Source organism: Anser cygnoides, chromosome 33 (assembly GCF_040182565.1).
Source record: "Anser cygnoides isolate HZ-2024a breed goose chromosome 33, Taihu_goose_T2T_genome, whole genome shotgun sequence".
NCBI lineage: Eukaryota > Metazoa > Chordata > Aves > Anseriformes > Anatidae > Anser > Anser cygnoides.
In genome coordinates this window covers 189,164-208,441 of record NC_089905.1, presented here as the reverse complement: position 1 = coordinate 208,441, position 19,278 = coordinate 189,164, and the positions used below count along the sequence as shown (strand labels likewise).

Genomic DNA, 19,278 nt, shown 5'->3' with positions numbered 1-19,278 from the left:
AATGCTGGGACTGACCTCACAGAGGCCCCAGAAAGCTGCCTTTTTTTTTTTTTTTTTTTTAATTTTTGAGTTGTGCCCCGCCCCCCCCCCCCGCCCGTTCATTTTGGGGGGGGGGGGGGGGTCACCTCTGTGAGTGCAGCTGCACAGGCTGAGCACTGCCCTCAGTCTGGGTGCCTGAGGACGCAGCGGTGGCTGGAGCCCTGCCGTTAGGGCTGTGGCCCTCTTCCTGCTGCTCCATTGCTTCTCCAGGTTGGTTTTGCGCTACAAACTGAATTTGATTTGTAAAATCTGCCACTTTTAGCCAGTATTTGCATGACATTATTGAACCTCAGACACGCCCTTCCCTCCTCCTCCCTACCCCAGCCACTAACACCTAAAATTGTACCACAGTAGTTGGAGAAAACAGAGTCCAGTAGTGGTGTCTGTGCCGCACGCAGCTGTCCTGTCCTCCCTGACTGCCAGCACCAGCTTCACCCTAGCTTCTCTTCATGACACAGAGCGAAGTGGCCAAAAAGAAAAGAAAGCTGGGGGTGAAGTTGAGCCAAATTTTAGTAGAAAAACACACTTTATTGCTTTTCAACAATAATACAATTTTTTACAACAGCTAGGAGCTGAGGAGAGATGCTTTTTTCCACCCAACTTCACTTGCATTGCTATACCCCCAGCTTGGTCCATTCGTACATGGCTTAGCCTCACCACTGTCCCCTCCCAGTCCGCTCCTAAGGCTGCAGCGACAGCAACAGCCCCATCCCAACGATGAAGTGCTTCCCTCGAGTCTCTAAGAAGTATTTCCTGCTGGAAACACTTGACTAGCAGCACCATCAGCACAGGCTGGAGCTGCCCGGAGGTTTCTGTCTTAAATTCAGTAGAGCTAGAAGAGAGCAGTAACAGCTGCTTGTGTGACAGCTAAGGACCTCCACCAGCTGTCTTACATCACAGCTCAGCAAACGCCCTTTTCTGTGGTGTCGAGACAAATCAGTCTGGTGTAGGGCTAATGTAGCCCATGGGACACAGTAGAGCCAAAGCTCCCAGCATCAGGTAGCTGGCTTGGGTGTTACCCCTACTGCAGCCATTCCGGGTGCATTACACCAGGTTCTGGTTCTGGTCTGCGTTCAGCTGATGATCCAATTTTCAAGTGAACAGGAGAACTCAAAGCCATGGTACTCAGCTTTGTAACAGTTACCAGTAAACAACCACCACCCTTCTCTGCTCAGAAGAAACAGTACTTTACCCTCACAAAGGGAAAGCTAGGACCAGGCCAGCAGTCAAGAGCACTTGGGGAGCGCCGGTGGGCTCAGAGCAGCCGCCCACGGCACTCAATAGCCCCGCAACAGCACAGCAGCTCTTTGCCTTCTACACTGCCCACTTCATAGTTGTAGTCCCATGTCAGCTCTGTGCCAGCTCGTATCCTCCTGGAAAGAATCAACAAACAAGTAAGTGCACAAGGAGGACAGGCTGGGGGAATAGGCTGTTCCAAACAGGAGGACCTCCTGCTAGCAGAGAGCAAAGCTTACATACAGCTTCTCCGGCCAGGGCAGGGCAGTCCAGCTTTACCCAGGGCAAGAGTGAAGCAGCCAGCAGAGCTGCATTTGGCTCCAGAGTGAACAAGGGACAAAGTTCCCTGATAAATCACTCCCATGGGGCTTCACTGAGGGGAGCTCATGCTTGTGGCGCCAGAGAGGCACACAGCAGGGGTTCACCCCTGCCCGGTGCTGCCTGTGAGGTGGCGGCTCATCCTGCTGCTGTTGGTGACTCAAACACCCCAGGCAGCCAACTACTCCGTGCTCACCTCTCCCCTTTGGAAAGGCCCCAAACTGATGCAAACCGCACCAGAATCTATCACAGGAAGAGAAGTCCTCACCCAACTCATCTCCAAGCCCATTCTCCCTGCTCAGGCTGGTATGAAACCAGGGCAGTGGTTACCAGGAGGAAACAGCCCACACTGGTCACGCAGCCCCAGCCAAGGGGCTGGATTCAACCAAGGCCCGCAAATTGTCAGTGGGCACTGTCCACCCGCCCTTCCCCAAGCGCTCTGACTTACTTGCTAGCAAAGAAGGCGACCCAGGGGAAGCGGAGGTCATGTGTGTCCACAAAAACATTCTGCACGAAGAGGTTTGGGCTGCAGCTATGCTGCAAAGGGACCAGAGACAAACACTAAGCAAGTTCCTGTGTCAGGAGGGATGCAGACCAGCCAGCGATAAATATAACCCTTTATAAACAAGCAGCATTCCTGATTTGACTGCTGTGTTCAGTGAAATCCTGATGAGACAGGGCACGCTCCTTCCCCTGCCTGCATGACTAGGGATGAGTCATTAGATCCAAGTAGGCAAAGGTAACGGTCATTGGAAGGACTGACTTGGCCATCCCACTTACCACACGTCATTGGGCTGGAACAGACTCCCCTGTTTCGCTCTGGGGGTGGGGAATCATCCTGTCAGCCCTGCTCTTTTCTCTTTTTGTTTGTGTTTATCTACTCCTGGGCAGGAAGAGGCCCGCTAAAAGCACAGGTTACCTCAGGTATGTCCCTTTCTCTTCTCAGATGCCAAGGGTGCTAAGAAAACCAGAGACATTCCCTCTTCATCCCCTATTTTCAGGGCTTCCATTGCCACCTTGAAGCAAGGGGCAAACAGGTTTGTCTGCTATCCACAATTCATCCAGGAACGGAGTGAAACCACTGTACTGGAGCAGCAGGGTTAGTTTCACCCCAAATACATCCAAAATCTTGCCCAAATCAGCAACAATCGTCCACTTGTACCCTTCGAGGAGGGGCCGGGGTGGCCAGGAGGTGGCTCAGCTCCTAACCAGCATCACACCACACAGTAGCAACCCAACACAACAGAGACTGGCAGGGACAACAAACCAAGGTTTAGGGTGGTTATCCAAGGTCAGATTAATTCAAATCCCACTCAAACAGCGCTCCCACAGAGCTGCTGAGGGCTGTGACTCACATTCAGGTAACGGCCCAGGTTCCCCTCCAGTTTGGCATCGATGATATAACAAGACTCCTCTCCATCGTAGAACTGCCGCGTGGTTCTGCGGACAGGTACGCTCTCCCCCTTGTCGGCCACTGCCATGTTGGTTGACTTGATGGCAATCCCATGAGTAGATTTCAGGGCAAAACCTCGGGTGGATTTCACTGCCACCTGCCTCTTAACAGGACCTGCCACAACAGAGGAGCAAAGGCTGCCACTTCCTCTCTCCACCTCTCAAAAGAGGAACCCCACAGTAGTGTTGCCAACCCAAGGTGCTCTGCTCTCACAAAGGGGTGATAAGCCTCTTAGAGACGCAGCTCAAATCTAAAACACAACCTTGGAATGGCTCCTGGAAATCTCCCAGCTCTCCACCCAACCCAGGAGAGACGGGAAACCCACCATAAAAAACATCACACAGTTGCTTTCTCTTATATATTCACTATTATGTAGAACTCGAAGACTGGCTTTTGCAGAGTTGTAGCACAAGCAGGGCACTGGGAAGCTTCCTGCCTTGGCTGTACCACTTAGCTCAGAGGCGTCTGGAGCAGGACATGAAATACAGCTGCTATGCCCTGCCAATGGGGGCAGCAACTATCAACCCTTCCCGGTGGTTTCTCGCCAGTATTTCTTGCTACACCTCTCATTTCTCAGTGTTCCGCACCCAGTGCGGTGCAGGTATCCTCACCTGAGCCGGAGGAGTTTTTCTTGTCATCCCCTTCTTCTTCCTCAGAGCCTGACGAAATGGTCTGGATGTCATCGCTGTCATTGGTGGTGCCCTGGGCCTGCCCTGCCGCTGTCTGCCCGTTCTCCCCCTCGCTGTCTGTGCTGCTTGACAGGGTCAGCACATCCTGCAAAAAGGCATTAGCATCTCGTGAGTGTAGCCTGGGTAGGGGAGAGCATTGGCCCAATGCTTTCCAAATGACATTCAAGGCTCCTTTTTCTCTAAATAGTATTTTACTCTTTTACTCCATACTCTAGGAAGCCCTTTTGCAAACACACGTGGACACTGAGCCACAAGGGGACAGAAACCCCACCTCACAGGCCAATCTGCAGTGGGGCTTCAGGGGGCTTCTTAGTCCTGTGGCACCAGTGCAGAGATGAGTCCTCTTTGGCCCATCAGGTGCTCTGGGTTTTGCAGGGAAGGGAGAATAACCCCAAAACAAAGGCCAGCGATGACTATCCCCCCAACAGATGGCTTCCTAACCCCAGCTCCTCTGAGCAATAGATCCCTGGGGTGCTGGGCATGCAAACCAAGGTGCTACATCCCATTCTAACATGAAGACCAAACACAAAAACTCTCCTAATTTTTGGGCTTTCAGAACCAAGAGAGATCCACACTGTCTGAAGGAAGTCAGAATTCTCCAAGAAATCACAACTAGGAACCAAAGGCACTGCTCCGGTACTCAGCTGGGAACAAAAGCAGCATACACAAAACCCTGAAGTTCGAGGCTTTCACCAAATCAGTTTGGGACTATAAGGCAGAACCAGGCTCACCCCTTGTAGCCCATGTCTGAAGCTTGAAGGGTCAGCGCTTACTTCTGTGGTGGGCTGCAGGGGGACAGAGTGTCGTCGGCTCTGCAGCAGGGCTGTTTTGCTCGTCGGTCTCCGGATTCCTTCTAGTTTGGGAGGGCTCGGGTTGTAGCCATACATCCTTCCCAAGTCGCTTAGCCTATGAGGTGAGGAGAAGAGCAGGTCATACTTCTGTCTCCACCAGGCCTGTCTGCAAGCCAGGTAGAGACCCAGCAGCTGAAAAAAGCAGAGCTGGGAGAGACCATCATCTCCAAGTGTTTAAATTTGCCAGTGCACACCAGGGCACAGCCCAGGCCGTCCCAGCCTCTCAGCTCCCTCTGGCAATGGCAGTAATAGAGTAGAACCCTAGAATTGCAGCAATTCATTCAGAGGGAAATTTGGAAATAAGAAGCAGGAAAATATGATTTAAGAAACCTTACCCAGGAAATTTGCTTGAATCTTCAGGTTCCTGCACAAGAGACAAACACAGAAGATTAAGATTTCTCCTTTTTGGAGCATTCTTCAACCCTTCTGGGGATATGCTTGCAAAATATCAGCCTGGGTGTCCCTACTGCTCAGAGCGACACCCTGTCCTTGGGGTGCTCCAGAAGAGCCAAGTTATCATTGTAGGTCCCCCGTCCTTAACACCCCATTGGTGGGGCTCTGGGTCCCCTTCTCCAGAGCAAGAGGATGGACAGAGACCACCTCCGTCTCCACACTGTCCCCAGCCCTGACTGAGCTCACCCCACACCAGCTCAGGCAGCCAGGCAGGGGCTGTGGTGGTTCCCTTTCTCGGGACTGCACACCCTCTGCCTAGGCACGCAGCACCCTGGGGCAGGAGTGGTGCTGAGCTGGGGCAAGCTCAGCCCAGCTCATGCCGAGTTACTTGTTCACAGCCTCTGTACCACCACGTGCCCAAGGAAGGGAAAGGGCACCTCCACATCCCCCATGGTGGCAAAAGCCAAGTAAATAGGGCAAGGGGACACACATCAAACAGCACCACAGTCGATCTAGTTGTGCTGAAAAGCCATTCAAGCAAGAGCACAGTTAAGGCACATCTGTGTCTTAGTTTCTACATCCATGCCTGCAAAGCAGGCTGCAATACGCATATTCCAGTCCCACAAACCTTCCTTACATCTTTCTTCAGTGCCTTTGACTCTCCATCCACATCGCCCAGGACAGGAGCAGATGCTTTCTCTCTCTCAACAGGGAGATCTGTTTTGCAGGCCTTGACTTCACCACCCTCGCTCATCTTGAAGGATGAGGCACTGTCATTGTCCTGGAAGCCATCGGACATGCTGTTGGAGCTTAGCCACGAGGCTACTTTGTTTTTGGAGGTCTCCTCCGACACTGGCAGCTTACAGGAGGCAGCTACTGCGATCTCATCGTGGCTGATTTGCCGGGTGAGCCCTGAGTCCTTGGAGGCTGTCTCCGACAGCCCGTTCTCTTTCTGGCCACGTGTCTGCCGTCGTGTCGCATAGCTGCGCCATACCGAGCTGGTGCTGAAGTCCTCATCCTTGCAGAAGTTGTCATCAGAGCTGTCCTCATTGGACTCCTCCTGCTCCTCAGTGCCTGTGTTTTCCTCCTCTTCTTCCTTGAGGTCAACTCCACTGCTGTCAGATGAGCATTTTGCATCACTCTCGTAGCCCTCCTTGAAGTTCTCCACGCTCTCAATGTGATCCAGGTTTGCAAAATATTCATCACCCATCTCTAATCCCTCTTTGTCAGCAAAGTCATCTGTGAGAATTTTCCCTGGCAGTGGTAAATAAAAAGCAAACTGAGTTTTCCACAGATTATATTCCTACCCCACCCATTTTGTCCTCTCCAAGGGCTCAGTGATGAACAAACAGGACTGATGGCACCTTATTCCAAAGCTGGGCTGAGAAAGGAAAACATATTATCCTAATACTTGAGGTAATAAAAATCTGAAGCACATGCCTGACCTGAAGTGGACCCTTGTTAACACACAGGCTTCCAGCAATGAAATCTCTGAACAGCAATTCAAACATGGTGACTGCCTTTTTCTCTGAAGGCTTTGGACTGGAGGTGAGGGTGTAGCACAGAAACAATATTAAGGGCAAGAAAACAAAACGCAGGAAGTCAGGCAATACACATGGTTAGTTTCTTTCCAGAGTTAATGCAACCATGCTGTGCAACTTCTGCATTTTATTGGTTGTGCCCATGTCTCAGGGACTGGTTCAATGTAAACAGGAAGCAGGTATATGTTGATTCACCCTCAGTGCACAGAGACAGCTCTGCGGATCTGATCTCTTCTCTTGACACTGGCGCTGCAGCCATACCAGTTTCTGCAGCATTTTGTTTCAGAGTTGGGCAAGGTAAGGGCATCAAAATGCTGCAAATTCAGCATCTAAGTTTTTACCTTCCTGTTTCTTTAACAAGCACAGGAAGAGCTTCACACCCATTCTAATGGGTTTTGCATTTTGAGATAAACAAAGCATACATCTCAGGCCTGACACAAACCGGACACAACCAGGTCTTTTCAGTACTTATTTTTTCCCTCCTGTTAAGCAACACAAACTAGTTTCGTATCTGCATACATATGACCACCTGGAAGAACACTGGCTCAGCAAAGGCTTTTCATTCACGGCATCTCTTTCAAACCTAAGAGGTTTCTAACTCCTTGTTCAGCGGGGTGAGATCCTACCTGCATAGATGCAGACAAAAGAGCCTTTAGCAATATCATCAAGGCAACGAATGCCCCAGCCTTTGTTCTGAGTCTTGAATAACTGTAGCCGGACTTGGAGCCCATGTTGGACCAAGCGATTGGTGCACATGTTAATGTTGCACTTGCATCTCTTGTTACACTCATAAACCCTGAAAGAAAGAGAACAGTGAAACCTCTCTCTGGGACCTTAATCATCTTCCCTGAGAAAGACATATCCCAAGATTTGACGCTATGCCAGGAATGACGCAAAGGGACCTGCAACAGCAGTGACTTAAAGCTCAGCAGAGTAGGGAGACTGTGAGACTGCAGTTGCCAGATACTGCAGCAATGCATAGACACCCTAGGCCACACGTTAACAGATGAATCAAGAACAGAGAGGCAGGTTTTCAGTATCTGCACTTAGCTTCAGGAAATACTGCCTCTTGATAGCATCAGCGGCCAAGTTTCTGGGGCTGGTATTCGTGAGGAGAAGAGATCGCACAGCTCTACTCACCCTGTTGGGAGGCATTCTTCCAGCCTTTTGTGTTGGTATCCTGAATTGGGGTTGATCTGCCCACCTGGAGTGCAGCCAGTTGCTTGGACTGTCAGCTGGTGACAAGCACATTTTGATCTAGAGACAGACACAGAAAAACCCACCCAGGCCCCAGAGGTTAGTTTTACACACCGATTTTGCAGGAATTAAAAAAAAAAAAAAAAAGTTGCATCTTTCTGCATGTATATACACAGAGTTGAGCGCCCAGGACTTAAACCTGTGGCCCACCAGGGCTGCATGGGCTTAAAGTCCACTGCAGGTCCACCTTGGACAGCCCCTGAGGAAGAACTTCTGCTCAGCACAACTTTAAAACAGCAGAATCAAATGCTGCATCACACAGCAGAGATCAGAAGCATAAATGCTGTAAAAGAAAAGACTACACAAACAGAGCATATTGAGAGCTCAGCTTTGCCACAATGGGACAAGAAGGTACGCTGATATTCATCACACATAGCTAAGGTTAATTGGGAGGCTGAAGACATCAATAATCTTTCCGAAGGTCACACCAAATGCTGCAGTTTGTTCAGCTGAGCCAGGAAAGGGTTGTTATCAGGGCAGGCAGCACAGTCCAGGTGCTGGCCCCCACCCACCAGGCCCAGCAGCAAACAAGGAGCCACCTACTTGTCTCTGCAGCCGTCTTTGCAGTCACAGCCCACGAGGAACTCCCAGCTGGTGTTGATGTACACCCCTTTGCCTGGGATGCGCTCTTTGCTGTAGGCCACCTGTGGTGGCGGGGTGTTATCAATCTCATTGACACAAGACAGTGGCACATCCTCCCTTCCCTTGGTAATGTCTGCAATGTAGTAGTAGGGTTTGTAGGGCTGGAACTTGCGATCTACCAGCACATATGGGTCCAAGCAGAACATCTCCAGGAAAAGGAAGTCACAGTCTGTCTCAAAAAGGTAGCGCTCAATTTCCTGCATGGTTCGCAGGCACAGCCCGCACGGTGTCTTGTAGATGACATGGAAGCCCATCTTGCGGTTAACCCGTCTGCGGGCTGTCATCCGCCTGAAGTCGTAGAGCAGCGGGATGAGCAGGGGATTCTTGCTGCGGTACTGATCGCTGCGGATGGGACGGACGCGGGACAGGCAGGTGTAGCTGCAGACATGCGGCAGGTAGAATAGTTTCTCCAGCGGGGCTCGGTAAGAGGGCTCATTGGGCACACGGTCCATCATGCCGTGGAAGGTCTGTGCTGTGCCAGCGCCTGCCTGGCCACTTGAGAACCTGTTACATTAAAAGGAACAACCTGAGTAACTGCAGCTTAAGGAAGAGCAGTGCTTGCTCCTAAATCTGCAAATGGATTTTAGACACTTAATTCCTAACAAAGCAGCTGCTAGTTATGCACTGGGACACCTCACTGGCTTTCCTACCTGGTTCAATTAGACACAAGCTCCAGCATTCCCTTACAGTAAGGCAGCGCATGTCCCAAAGGGATGGTTACCAGCCACGGTGAACACACACACAAAAAAAAAACAGAACTAAGGAAGCAGGAACAAGCCAGCTGTGATCTCAGAACAAGGATCAATGGCTTCTGTACTGTGACAAAGCCACCACTGTGGAAAAGCCACCTGCAGATATACATTAATACTGGCTCCACGCTCAAGCCCCAGAAAGCTTGTGGAAACAGGAGTCATTCAAAAACAAGCAGGTCAAAGCCTTTGGCCAGGGCCCTGCTGGGGTAATTGCTGGCCAGTGCTGAGAACAGACCCTCCAAGCTCAAGTCAATGACAAAATGTACCAAACGGCTGTCTGGGAGGGAAAATAAGGTAAGACGACAACAAATGCTCAGGACCAGACAATCTGGCAAAGGTTTCAGTCCATACCAAAAGACAGACCTGCACGAAAAGAAACAAGCCCCAAATGTGTATCAGCACCCCCAAACTCTGAGAAGGACCCAGGGATTCTGCTGCACGTGTACCCCGTGTGAACAAGCTTTGTTTACCGATGTTGCTGGGATGCGCCGGTCCTTCCGGCAGGAGGTGTATCACTTAGAACAGGTGAAGAAGGTGAAGACTGCCCAGAGCCCACAGAGCCAGGACGGAAGGAAGTGCTTTTCTTGGCCACTTGCTTTCTCGACTGGGCCAGCTGACTGTCAGAGCATCTGCACAAGGGAAGAAAAGAGGTGATTTGCAAGGTGCATACGTTCATACAACTGGTAGGATTCAGACAGGCAGGAGCAGCCAAAATAATCCTCACCCACTGAGGTTAACAGTGCCCAGCCAAAAGAAACTGAACAGGTTCTTCCTAACAACTGTGGAAATTAGCACACTTCCGATTACATGTGCTGTTTGCAATCCCACAATAATTCCAACCAAATGTCAGAATTCAGCCACTTTTAAAAGTGACTTCTGCTGTAAAGCTATTTATTTGAAAGTGAGGCATGAGGGTGAGAGGGAATGTAACGAGCACATCCAAGGCCTTCACTTCAGGAAGCTGGACAAACCAAGGCATGAAGAAACCCCTGCAACAGCAGAAATGACTTTATAGAGGCTCAGTCAGTGCTACAGTACTGAGCAGTGGGAGGAACAAGAAGTACAGAAGGCTTTTTTGTCCCTAACAAGCACTGAGATAAGACTGTACAAGGGAATGTAATAATATCACTGACAGAAGGGCTATGAGGGGCTCCCAAACACCTCTGCAGCCCAATACACAATATCAGGACAGTGGGAGTGATCTGGAAGACAGCAGTCCTCACACTCAGAGAAAACAACAGTGGAAATCTTCAGTCCATTTATACTGATAAAACAAAAGCCACCCCAAGCAAGGCACTAGTTTTTCCACAGGTGGAAAAACGCAGTTATGTTATCAGGGCATAAAAGGAAGAGAGAGTAAGAGCAGGAAGGGGTGACAACTTCAGCAAACATCTGCCTTACAAACAAGGTGTTAAACACACATTTAGAAACTCAAGAGCAAGAGAAAGATGCTTCTGTCAACAGGCTTTAGACAGCCAGAAATGGCTGACACTGGCAGCTCCCTGGCACTGTAAAAGAGCCTGAACAGAGGGAAGAGAACCAGGCCTTCCTCAGAGTAAACAAAACACTGGAGCAAAGAAATCAATCTCTCAGTTTTAATAACCTAAAACCAATGTTTAATTAACCCAAAAGTATCCTTCAAGACAGTAGTATGCTGCCTTCCTTCAGTGGTGTTAAAAAAAAAAAAAGTTGTCTTTGAAGCAGTTCAATACTTAGTGACAGGGTGGGGAAATGGCTGTAGTGTCTGCTTGTATTAAATCTGAAAACAAGATCCTAAAGTCAAAGCCACTGTGGGGAGAGAAAAAAAGTGTTTCTTGTAACCACTGCAAGGACTGTTAAACGGAAAAGGAGATTTGTCAGTCAGCAAGACTGCAGGATGGCAGATCCCAGCAGTACAACTTTATTGTCTTCATGTTGTGCTTTTGCACATCCTTCCTACACCCTCAACAGGGTGCCTTAGTGTTAGGGTGACAGCACAGCTCTTCTTCTGTTCACAGGTGGAGCCCTAGACTGAAGGTCTAGGAGCCAGCATTGCATTCCTCATGCTGGAGCAGACCTCCTTTGGCTCTGGGCCTCTCTTCTTGGTTATGAAAGAGATGAAGAACAGGACTGTGGCTTCAATTCTCAAGTCTAGGTCAGAACAGAACAGGAGGAGCACTTCCTAGTTAGTCCCCACATCCAGGGGCAGAATGAGTCATATTGCACTGGTATTTGGAGAGGAATCCAATTCTGAGAATGGAGGCTGGGGGCACACAGGGTTTCTGACACGCTGCTACACCTAAAGAGCATCTGGTGAGTAAAACTTCACTTGCTGCACAGGTTCCTTACAGTTGGGGCATCTCCTTTCTCCCTTTTGCCCATGTAGCAAGGCACAGTCACGACAGAAAACATGCTGGCAGGGAGCCAGGCGTCCATAAATTCGGATGGGAAATCCACACTGGTGACAAAAATGAACTGGGACAGCATCTCTCTCCCCTACAAAGTTATTAAAGTCCCAGAGCACATGCTCAGGTACCCTGGTGTTCTCAAACATGCTCCCTTCGTCACAAGGCTGAGTTCCTCCTTCATCCAGGCCTCCTTCAGCACAAACCCGCACCTCTGAGAACATCCCACTTGGGCCCCTGGTGGGAGGAGGCATGTGTGTGACTTGGCCGTAGCTTAGTTTTATCTGGTTTGGTTCGCGACCACCAAGACCAACCACTGATCCTGAGTTCTCAGTGCCTTGTAAGTCATTGAGGTCTGTGAGCAGGTCAGTCCAAGTGGAGGAATGCAAGGCAGCCGGAGACCAGTGCCTGGACGTGACACGAGGGAGCAATTCAGATTTTCAGAAGAGAAGCAGCAAATGTTCTAACTTGGAAATACATTAAGCGCGAAGCTTTAGCCCTGGGTAAGAACAAGGCATTTGGCTCAGGGGGTGCTGGGCTGTCAGCCCTCCCGCCCCCAGTTAGTCATCCAGCAGCCCTTATCTACAGTTTTCCCCAGAAGCACAACTGAAAACAGTTCGTATATCCAGGAAACAAGTCTAGCCATGGAGGAAACCTGCACCTGAGGATTCCTCTACACAGAAAGGGTAGTGCCTGAAAGAGCTGAGCACAGGACACAAAACAAAAAGGAGGTAGTGGCGGAAGCAGACAAATGACTCAAGTACTTACTCCATCTCAGCATGCTGTGGAGAATTGGACCGTGCAGCCAGCGAAGCTGCCTGCATTTGCTCTAGGGGTTTGTACTGAGTACCGGCTCCGGTTAAATCTTGTGTATATTGTACTACAGGCCCTTTGCTCCGGACAGCACCTAGTGGGGAAGGAGAAAAAGCAAAGTATCAACGAGGAAAGTCTCTGCATCGAACAAAGTTTGTTGCACTAGTCGCAAAACATTGACTTAGTTCATGAAGGCAACCAAAACACAAGCATTTGCAATTAACAATGGGACACTGGCTGATCTCTGAGTCACACCCAGTCACCACAAACAGATTCTGGCCATTTCACACAACTGCAGTCTGCTTTTGCTACATCCTTATGCCAGTAGATAAAGCCCTTTGTAGATCTCAGACTCCAGGAGTTCTACTAAAAAAAAGCAAAACAATAAAATGCACAAAAAAGCCCACAATGCATTCATTCAAATTCCAGGATACACATTAAACATACCGACATTGGGACGAGTTCTTGCTTGTCCACTTTGCTTCTTTTCTTGGGTAGAGGCTGTGGAAGTTTTCATGCTAAACATGGGCTCGAGGCGTGTGGAACCCCGGTAAATCCACTCACAGCGTTTGTCATCCTGCAAAAAGGAGAAGGCAGCACCACTCACAGAAAGCAAGAGCTTCCTAGATGAAGGATATAAACCCAGGAGACAGCAGTGATGCTTTTAAAGTCAGCAGAACTGAATTGAGAGGAGACAAAGCATCAAACTGAAGGACCATGAAAGACCATGCAGCCAAGGCAGTAAATACTTCTTCATGTCCAGGGGAACACTGACTACAAACCCGCTTTTGCCTCCAATCTAGAAAGAGGCCCTCCACCAAGACCTCAAACTTCACATGCAGCTCTCTTCTCAGTCCAACAACTGATCAGCAAGGCACTGTTGGAGGAATCAGACTACCCCAGGTGATACGCAAACTCCCCTGCATGAAAAGGAATCTGTTCTAGGACAGTGAGGTTAAAGTCTGAAAATACACATCTTTCTCAGCACCAGTGGCTACGCAGTTATTTCAGCAGAAAGGGACCCAAGCATGCACAGAAAAGTATCTTTTTCTGCAATTTGTAGAACTTGAGCAAGCAGAATATTGCAGATTCTGTTTCTTTCCTGCTTCTCAAACCAGCACTTGGACAGAACACATTGCTAGGAGCTTACATCAAGAAAGGACCAGGACAGAACATGTGCAGATGATAGGTTTTGTTTCTTGTTCATCTGTTAATTGCAGTTTGCTCTTAAAGTTTTACACGCAAAATACTTTAAAGAGCTTTTGAAGTTTTCATCAAAGTCTCACCTTCACATCTATACAGAGTAGAGATTAGCAGAGTAAGCAAAACACCTGCTTGGTCCAAAACTCTGTCTGACATTAGCAATGAAACTGGATTTGATCAGACCCACAGAGTCAGACCCCTCACTCAAATTTAAGCCCATCTTCCCCTTCTAACGGGAGAGGAGAAATTGCCATACCAGGAAAAGGATTTTGACCAGGCTGCCATCCACTTCTTCCACTCTGGATTTCCACCAGGTCCCCTCCCATTCTGTTTTGATCAGCTGGCCATTCTTCAGCAGCACCATGGGACGGTTGGGGTAGGCTGTGATGTACTCCTCAATGAAATCACGACAAGAAACATCTTCTATGTCTTCCCAAGTCTTTTTAACTGTTCGGAAACGGATGGACGGGAGAAAATGAAGATGATAAAAGACTTTTACAAAGAGGATCTTTGACTCTTTTTCAAAGAGATCCCGTACAGATTTTTACATAAGAACAATCAAGCAGCAATCTTGGTAGGGCATGTAGCCATGTTAAGGCACGTAGAGTGCAAGGAGTGCACTCACTGTGCGGGTAACAAACCATTATTTTCTCCCGCTTCATATGCAAAGCAAATCTCCACAGGCACAGCACTGGAAGGCGACATGCATAACCTCCACTTTTGAGTGAGGCTCCTTCACATGCCCAAAAGCCCTCCATAAAATTTCAGTGTTAGGACATAGGAGAGGCAGAGATCACTCACGTGGCCTGCAGATTGGGTACAGCTCCCACTCCTTGACATATGAAGCATAGCCATCATCAAAGAAGATCAGGAACCTAGAGAAAAGCAAAGAGAATGTGTGCTACAAGTTGGAAATTAGAAATGCAACTAAATAAAATGCAGCTACACATCATATAATGGAAGCGGAGAAACCCTCCTCTTTCTTCCACCTATCACAAAGGCCCTCAAATAGGTATGACAGATGAAGACAGAAAAAAAATTGTCATTTCTGCCAGGAGCTCACGAGCTTCCCAGTACTGCCACTCCCACTGTTTCCAAACAGCCCAGAGCTATGCCTGTGCTCCCAAAGACAACAAAAAGAGAAGCTGCCTAAAGGCTTCCCAGCAGCATAGCACAGCCAGGCCCTCTTCCCTCAACTCCAGACTCCTTCTGCGCCTCAGCCACAGGGAGGGAAAAGACAGTTTAATTGCTCTTAATTTCTGCAAGCAAAGATATTTTTGGAGTCTTTGGGACAGAGCAGCACATGAGGCTGCACGCCATGACTCAAAGAGCACCACAGGAAGAGAGCTGAGGGACACTGCCAAGGCTCCACCTGCAGACAGGAGATGAGCATGGAAGAGGTCTCAGTGCCTACAGGGGACCAGGAGCTCCCAGGATTATGCCCACAAGGCTGACACGGCACCAACTTAGTACTGCATGCCTCCAAACAACAACGTCAGAACACAGAGCCAGGTCAAGGCTGCATTACAAGAGATCAGTATTACAGCTAGTCTAGCCAGGAGGAGTGAATTTGCAATATGACTAATAAATGCAGTTCATTTTCAGTTATTAAACACTTATCAGATAGGACTTTACACAATTAGGCATTTATGGCAGAGCCACATTTGAACCAGGCAGGGTGATTACACCCTTTATGAATCTTCTTAGAAAGACCACAAGCCAAAACCACATCGAAGAAGCCCTGCTCCTTATTTATACGCAGCTGAAGAGACTGCTTTAAACATGCTGTTTCTTCTCCTCAAGTGTTTTGGCAACGTTGCTGGCAACAAACACTTCTAGGACTCATATTTGCTAATGCCGTATTATATGCCTTGAGCAGTGCAGAGTTACCTTTGTGTGATAATTTGAATGAATTACCAAATATAATTTCTGACTCAGGGACATGAGTAATAGAAGAGAAACTCCACCCAAAGCTTTCATAGATAAGAAAAACTGAAGAAAAAACATTGAGAACTAAGTCCCTGGAAAGGTCAGAAAAGAACGTTGCTTCCACTACAGAAAATTCCCTTCTAATTAGCGAAAAAGGGGAAAAAAAGAGGAAAAAAGAGAGGGGTACATGACTGTGGAGGAGAATTAATACCTGTCTTTATTCTTCATGTTTGGGGTTTCAGCCACAATGCCAGCGTACAGCCAAACCTGATTCCCATCTTTGTACTTTGCCACAACCCTGCTCCCAACGTAGTGTTTCTCCGGGGAGGGGTGATAGTCATAAGCAATATGATTGCCAGAAAGCAAACTCTTCCCTTTGTTGTCAAATTTTACTTTGTACTTCTTACCAGCACCTGAAAGACATTTCAACAGGGCAAGATCAATAAAAGCTATGTGATTTCATACATGAAGTCTAGCACCATATACCACTCTGACCACGCTCAGAACTTTTTTGGAAGCCTCTCACAAATGAATTTGGATAGCGGAAGGTCATTATGGTGATGTGTCACTTTCACAACATTGTATTAGCGTCCAGTGCTTTTCACTGCATCTTCTTTCAAGTGGCATTAGGTGCTCTGACACATAGGGAACTGCTCAAAGTGATTAGCAAACCAAAGCTTAGTGAAAGCCAGAAGACATCAGCAAGCACAGGACATACCGACAGACTGGATGGCAATCAGAGTTCCTTTGTGCCATGTTTTGGTTCTCTTCTTGCCCAGGATCCTCATGCCAATGTTCAGATCACCATCATTGCTGAGATCGCTCCCAGCTGCAGCAGGTCCAACAGACGGGAGAGTGGCAGGAGTTTGCTGAGGGGTCTGCACATCTACCCAAAGAAGAACAATCAGAAGAAAGCTAGAAACTGCCCAAAGACTCACTGTCTTACATATGCAATGGCAGAGTATTTGCGAGACCTGAGACAGGAAGCACTCCTGCTATTCTAGTAATTTTAAGTGCCTCTGGATGGAGTAATCAACAAGCGAGGGTTAAGTAGCACTAAAAAGCTCTCATGTTATGGGAACACCACCATTTGTAGTTGGTTTTGGAAAGGTCATAAAGAAACAAAACAGAAATTTGCAATCAGTATATCCTAATGGGTCTTTCCATCAGGGAAAACAGAAAAGAAAGAAACTGTAATTTTCTTTTTCAGGAAGAAAACAAACAGGCCCAAGATTCAGACAGGACCAAGGGTAGGGCACACACAGGTGTCAGCCAGTATCTGTCAGCTCCAGGAAGCTCTCACATGCTGACCTTTTAGTGCATCCTGGGCATTTGTTTTCTTGTTCACAGCATCCATAAATTTCTGAACATCCTGGGCAGATTTTCTCATTGCAGCCATGGCTTCACGCAGCTGAAGAGAAGGAAAGATAAAGAGAATAAGAAAAAGTATGCAACTTTTCTTTCCCCACCAAATACAACGATGTCCTAAGTGTTCCAGCAAAACTCAACTACAAAAGTAGACCATAGTCAAGTCTCTGCCAACTCACCAGAGTCTGATCCTTTACAATTTTGGGATTAGTATCACCTGTGTTTAGAGAGAAAAGAAGAAGTTTAAAACATCTTGGGGACGAAGAATCCATCCTACAAAGTCACTGAAAGAAAAGGGAACAGAGAAAAGCAACCGTTCAAAAGCTGCCTCTGTCCTTGGCAGGAGATCCACTCAAATAAGACATTTACTAAGTCATCAAGTCATCCTTTCTAGATGCATAACACGCTGCACTTGCACCTTCTCCACAGCAGAGGCAGCATTTGATGGGGACAATAACCAGGTAAGTGGAAAAAAGGGAAGGTCCCAGCTTGGCACCTGAACAAATCTAAACTCCAGGAACCATGGAACAGTTACAGGGGCCTTGGCAGACCACGCAAGTGGCAGTGTTCCTCACACAAACTGAAGGCATTTACCATTCAACCTTCTGCCTCAGGACCACTGTGGCTTATGGCCAGCTTTACGGCACCCTTATTCCTCTCATTCCGCCCCTGCTCCAAGACATGCCCCTATCTCCACCCCTTCCTTATTATCATGTGGCATGATGAGATACTGAACTGTTCTTCCAGCCCAAATCGATACTCATGACATCATCATCATCCTCATCTGGGATCTCAATCACTTCCGTAGGCTTGGCGGCCAAGTCCTCGTCTTCAGAACTGCTCTCGCGATACTGGAGGCCTAGCTTGGAGTACAGATCTTTTACCAGTATCTCACATTTATCAATGGCTCTGGGGGGAAAAAAAGAGACAGATACAGCAAAAGACAAGGTGAATCCAACTGTACATCTCACAATACTACAGAAAAAACACTGGGGAGCTACTAATTAAATACAACTGTCATGAGGTGAGGTAAGAATATTCACCTGAAGGATCCAAAGCCACAGGGGAATAATTTTAATTATCCCTCAATAACCACATAACAAATGAATCAATGCAGAACCAACCACAGTGTCAGTCTACGTGGAAGGGAAATGGGCAGCACTCAAAACACGGGACTCTGCCACCTGATCTGCCCCTCCTCTACTCTCTGAGGCCTCACTCAGACACAATTCCAGGGCTACAATTCCCAGCACACCCACCTCGAAGCATCATCAAAGAGCCGGTCAACATGAGCCACCTCTTCTTCCTTCTGTTTCACACACTTCTCCAGCTCCTCCAACTGCTGCTTCCTCTGCTTTACGCATTCAAACTTCTCCAGCTCCTCGTCGATGATGTCCTGGAGCTCTTCCATGGAGATCCCCAGTTCCTCCATCACTTCTTGCTGCAGCTCTTTGATCTCCTGGGAATCCATTTCTGCCGCACCCCTAAAACCACGGAGAGGTGAGAAAAGCCCAGTGAGACCCTATGGCTGTAGCACACCCTCCCTGAGGCACAGCCCTGGCAAAAGCACAAACCCCGTTTTTTGAAAGCTAGCGGTAAGGATCGTTATAACGTCCAGTCCCAGGGACGTGCAGACCTGCAGCCCCGTTTGATCCGGGCCTGGCAATAATGCAACCGGTCTTCGCGATTTTCTTCCTCTGCCCTACGGCTCCTGTTTCTCCCCCTGCTGCAGCCGGGACGCTCCGAGCCACAACCCCTCCCGCCAGCCCCGCGAACGCAAAGACCGCTTCTGTCGATGTGAGTGCCGGGTGCGAGAAGGGGGAGGCGGCAGGGCGGCGATGGGGACGCGACGTGCTGGGGAACGGGGGCTGCGGGAGGGTGCCTGGGGCAGAGCGCTGCCTCTGGAAGGCGCCTCCTCACCGGGGCTGCCGAGCAGCCGGGAGGCGCCGGGGGGCGGCAGCTCCAAGCGCACGGCGCCCCGGCCCGGGGCCTCCGCGAGGCCCCTGCAGCCCCAGGCCCGCCCCCTCCCCTCGCCCCACAGCTCCCCGCTCCCCTCGCCCCGACTCCGCCGCCCCGCGGCCGCCTCGCGGGCTCCCCCCGCCCCCACCTCGGCGCCCAGGCCCGCCCCGACCCCGGTTACCGAGGAGGAGGCTGGGGGGGGGGGGGGGAGGGGGCCGCGGCGGCAAACAGGAAGCAGCAGGACGTCACTTCCGGTAACGGCAAGGCGAGGAGCCCAATTCTCCCCCTCTCGCCTGCGCGGCGGGGAGCCGCGGCACTGCGCACGCGCGAGGGGCGCGCCGCCACACGCCAGGCCCTGGCGGCAGGGCGAACCAAGGCGCGTGCGCGAAAGGAGGGACCGGGGGGGGGGGGCGTTAAAGGGGCCGCGGCCCGGGAAAGGCACGGTGCTGCC

At 49.5% G+C, this 19,278-nt stretch overlaps 1 protein-coding gene across 7 annotated transcripts; it reads right to left on the bottom strand.

Annotated features, from left to right (window-relative positions):
• Positions 1–531: 531 nt before the first annotated feature.
• Positions 532–19,139, bottom strand: SETDB1 (SET domain bifurcated histone lysine methyltransferase 1). Of its 7 annotated transcripts, none has more exons than XM_066986195.1 (22): positions 19,009–19,139; positions 18,128–18,352; positions 17,605–17,777; positions 17,048–17,085; positions 16,812–16,911; positions 16,219–16,386; positions 15,712–15,913; positions 14,373–14,446; positions 13,828–14,018; positions 12,816–12,945; positions 12,324–12,462; positions 9,642–9,800; positions 8,321–8,923; positions 7,661–7,777; positions 7,147–7,316; positions 5,608–6,233; positions 4,922–4,950; positions 4,467–4,641; positions 3,658–3,820; positions 2,949–3,160; positions 2,042–2,130; positions 532–1,412 (listed from the first exon to the last, which is right to left on the bottom strand). In XM_066986195.1, exons 2-22 carry the CDS (start codon positions 18,337–18,339, stop codon positions 1,295–1,297), a joined length of 3,888 nt encoding a protein of 1,295 aa, XP_066842296.1. In that variant the 5' UTR covers positions 18,340–18,352; positions 19,009–19,139; the 3' UTR covers positions 532–1,294. The 7 variants fall into 7 exon arrangements, with proteins under 7 accessions (XP_066842296.1, XP_047910573.2, XP_066842297.1 ...); XM_048054616.2 differs by lacking the exon at positions 19,009–19,139 and adding an exon at positions 18,505–18,894 and having other exon boundaries at positions 4,509–4,641; positions 5,617–6,233; XM_066986196.1 differs by lacking the exon at positions 19,009–19,139 and adding an exon at positions 18,505–18,622.
• Between the last annotated feature and the right edge of the window lie 139 nt (positions 19,140–19,278).

Coding starts and splice junctions, on each gene's coding strand:
- SETDB1 (XM_066986195.1), bottom strand. CDS start 18,339: ATGGATTCCCAGGAGATCAAAGAGCTGCAGCAAGAAGTGATGGAGGAA. Junction 9,801..12,323: donor CCACAGCATGCTGAGATGGA/GTAAGTACTTGA, acceptor TCCCTTGTGCAG/ATGCTCTGACAGTCAGCTGG. Junction 3,821..4,466: donor TCAGACATGGGCTACAAGGG/GTGAGCCTGGTT, acceptor GCCTTTTTGCAG/GATGTGCTGACCCTGTCAAG.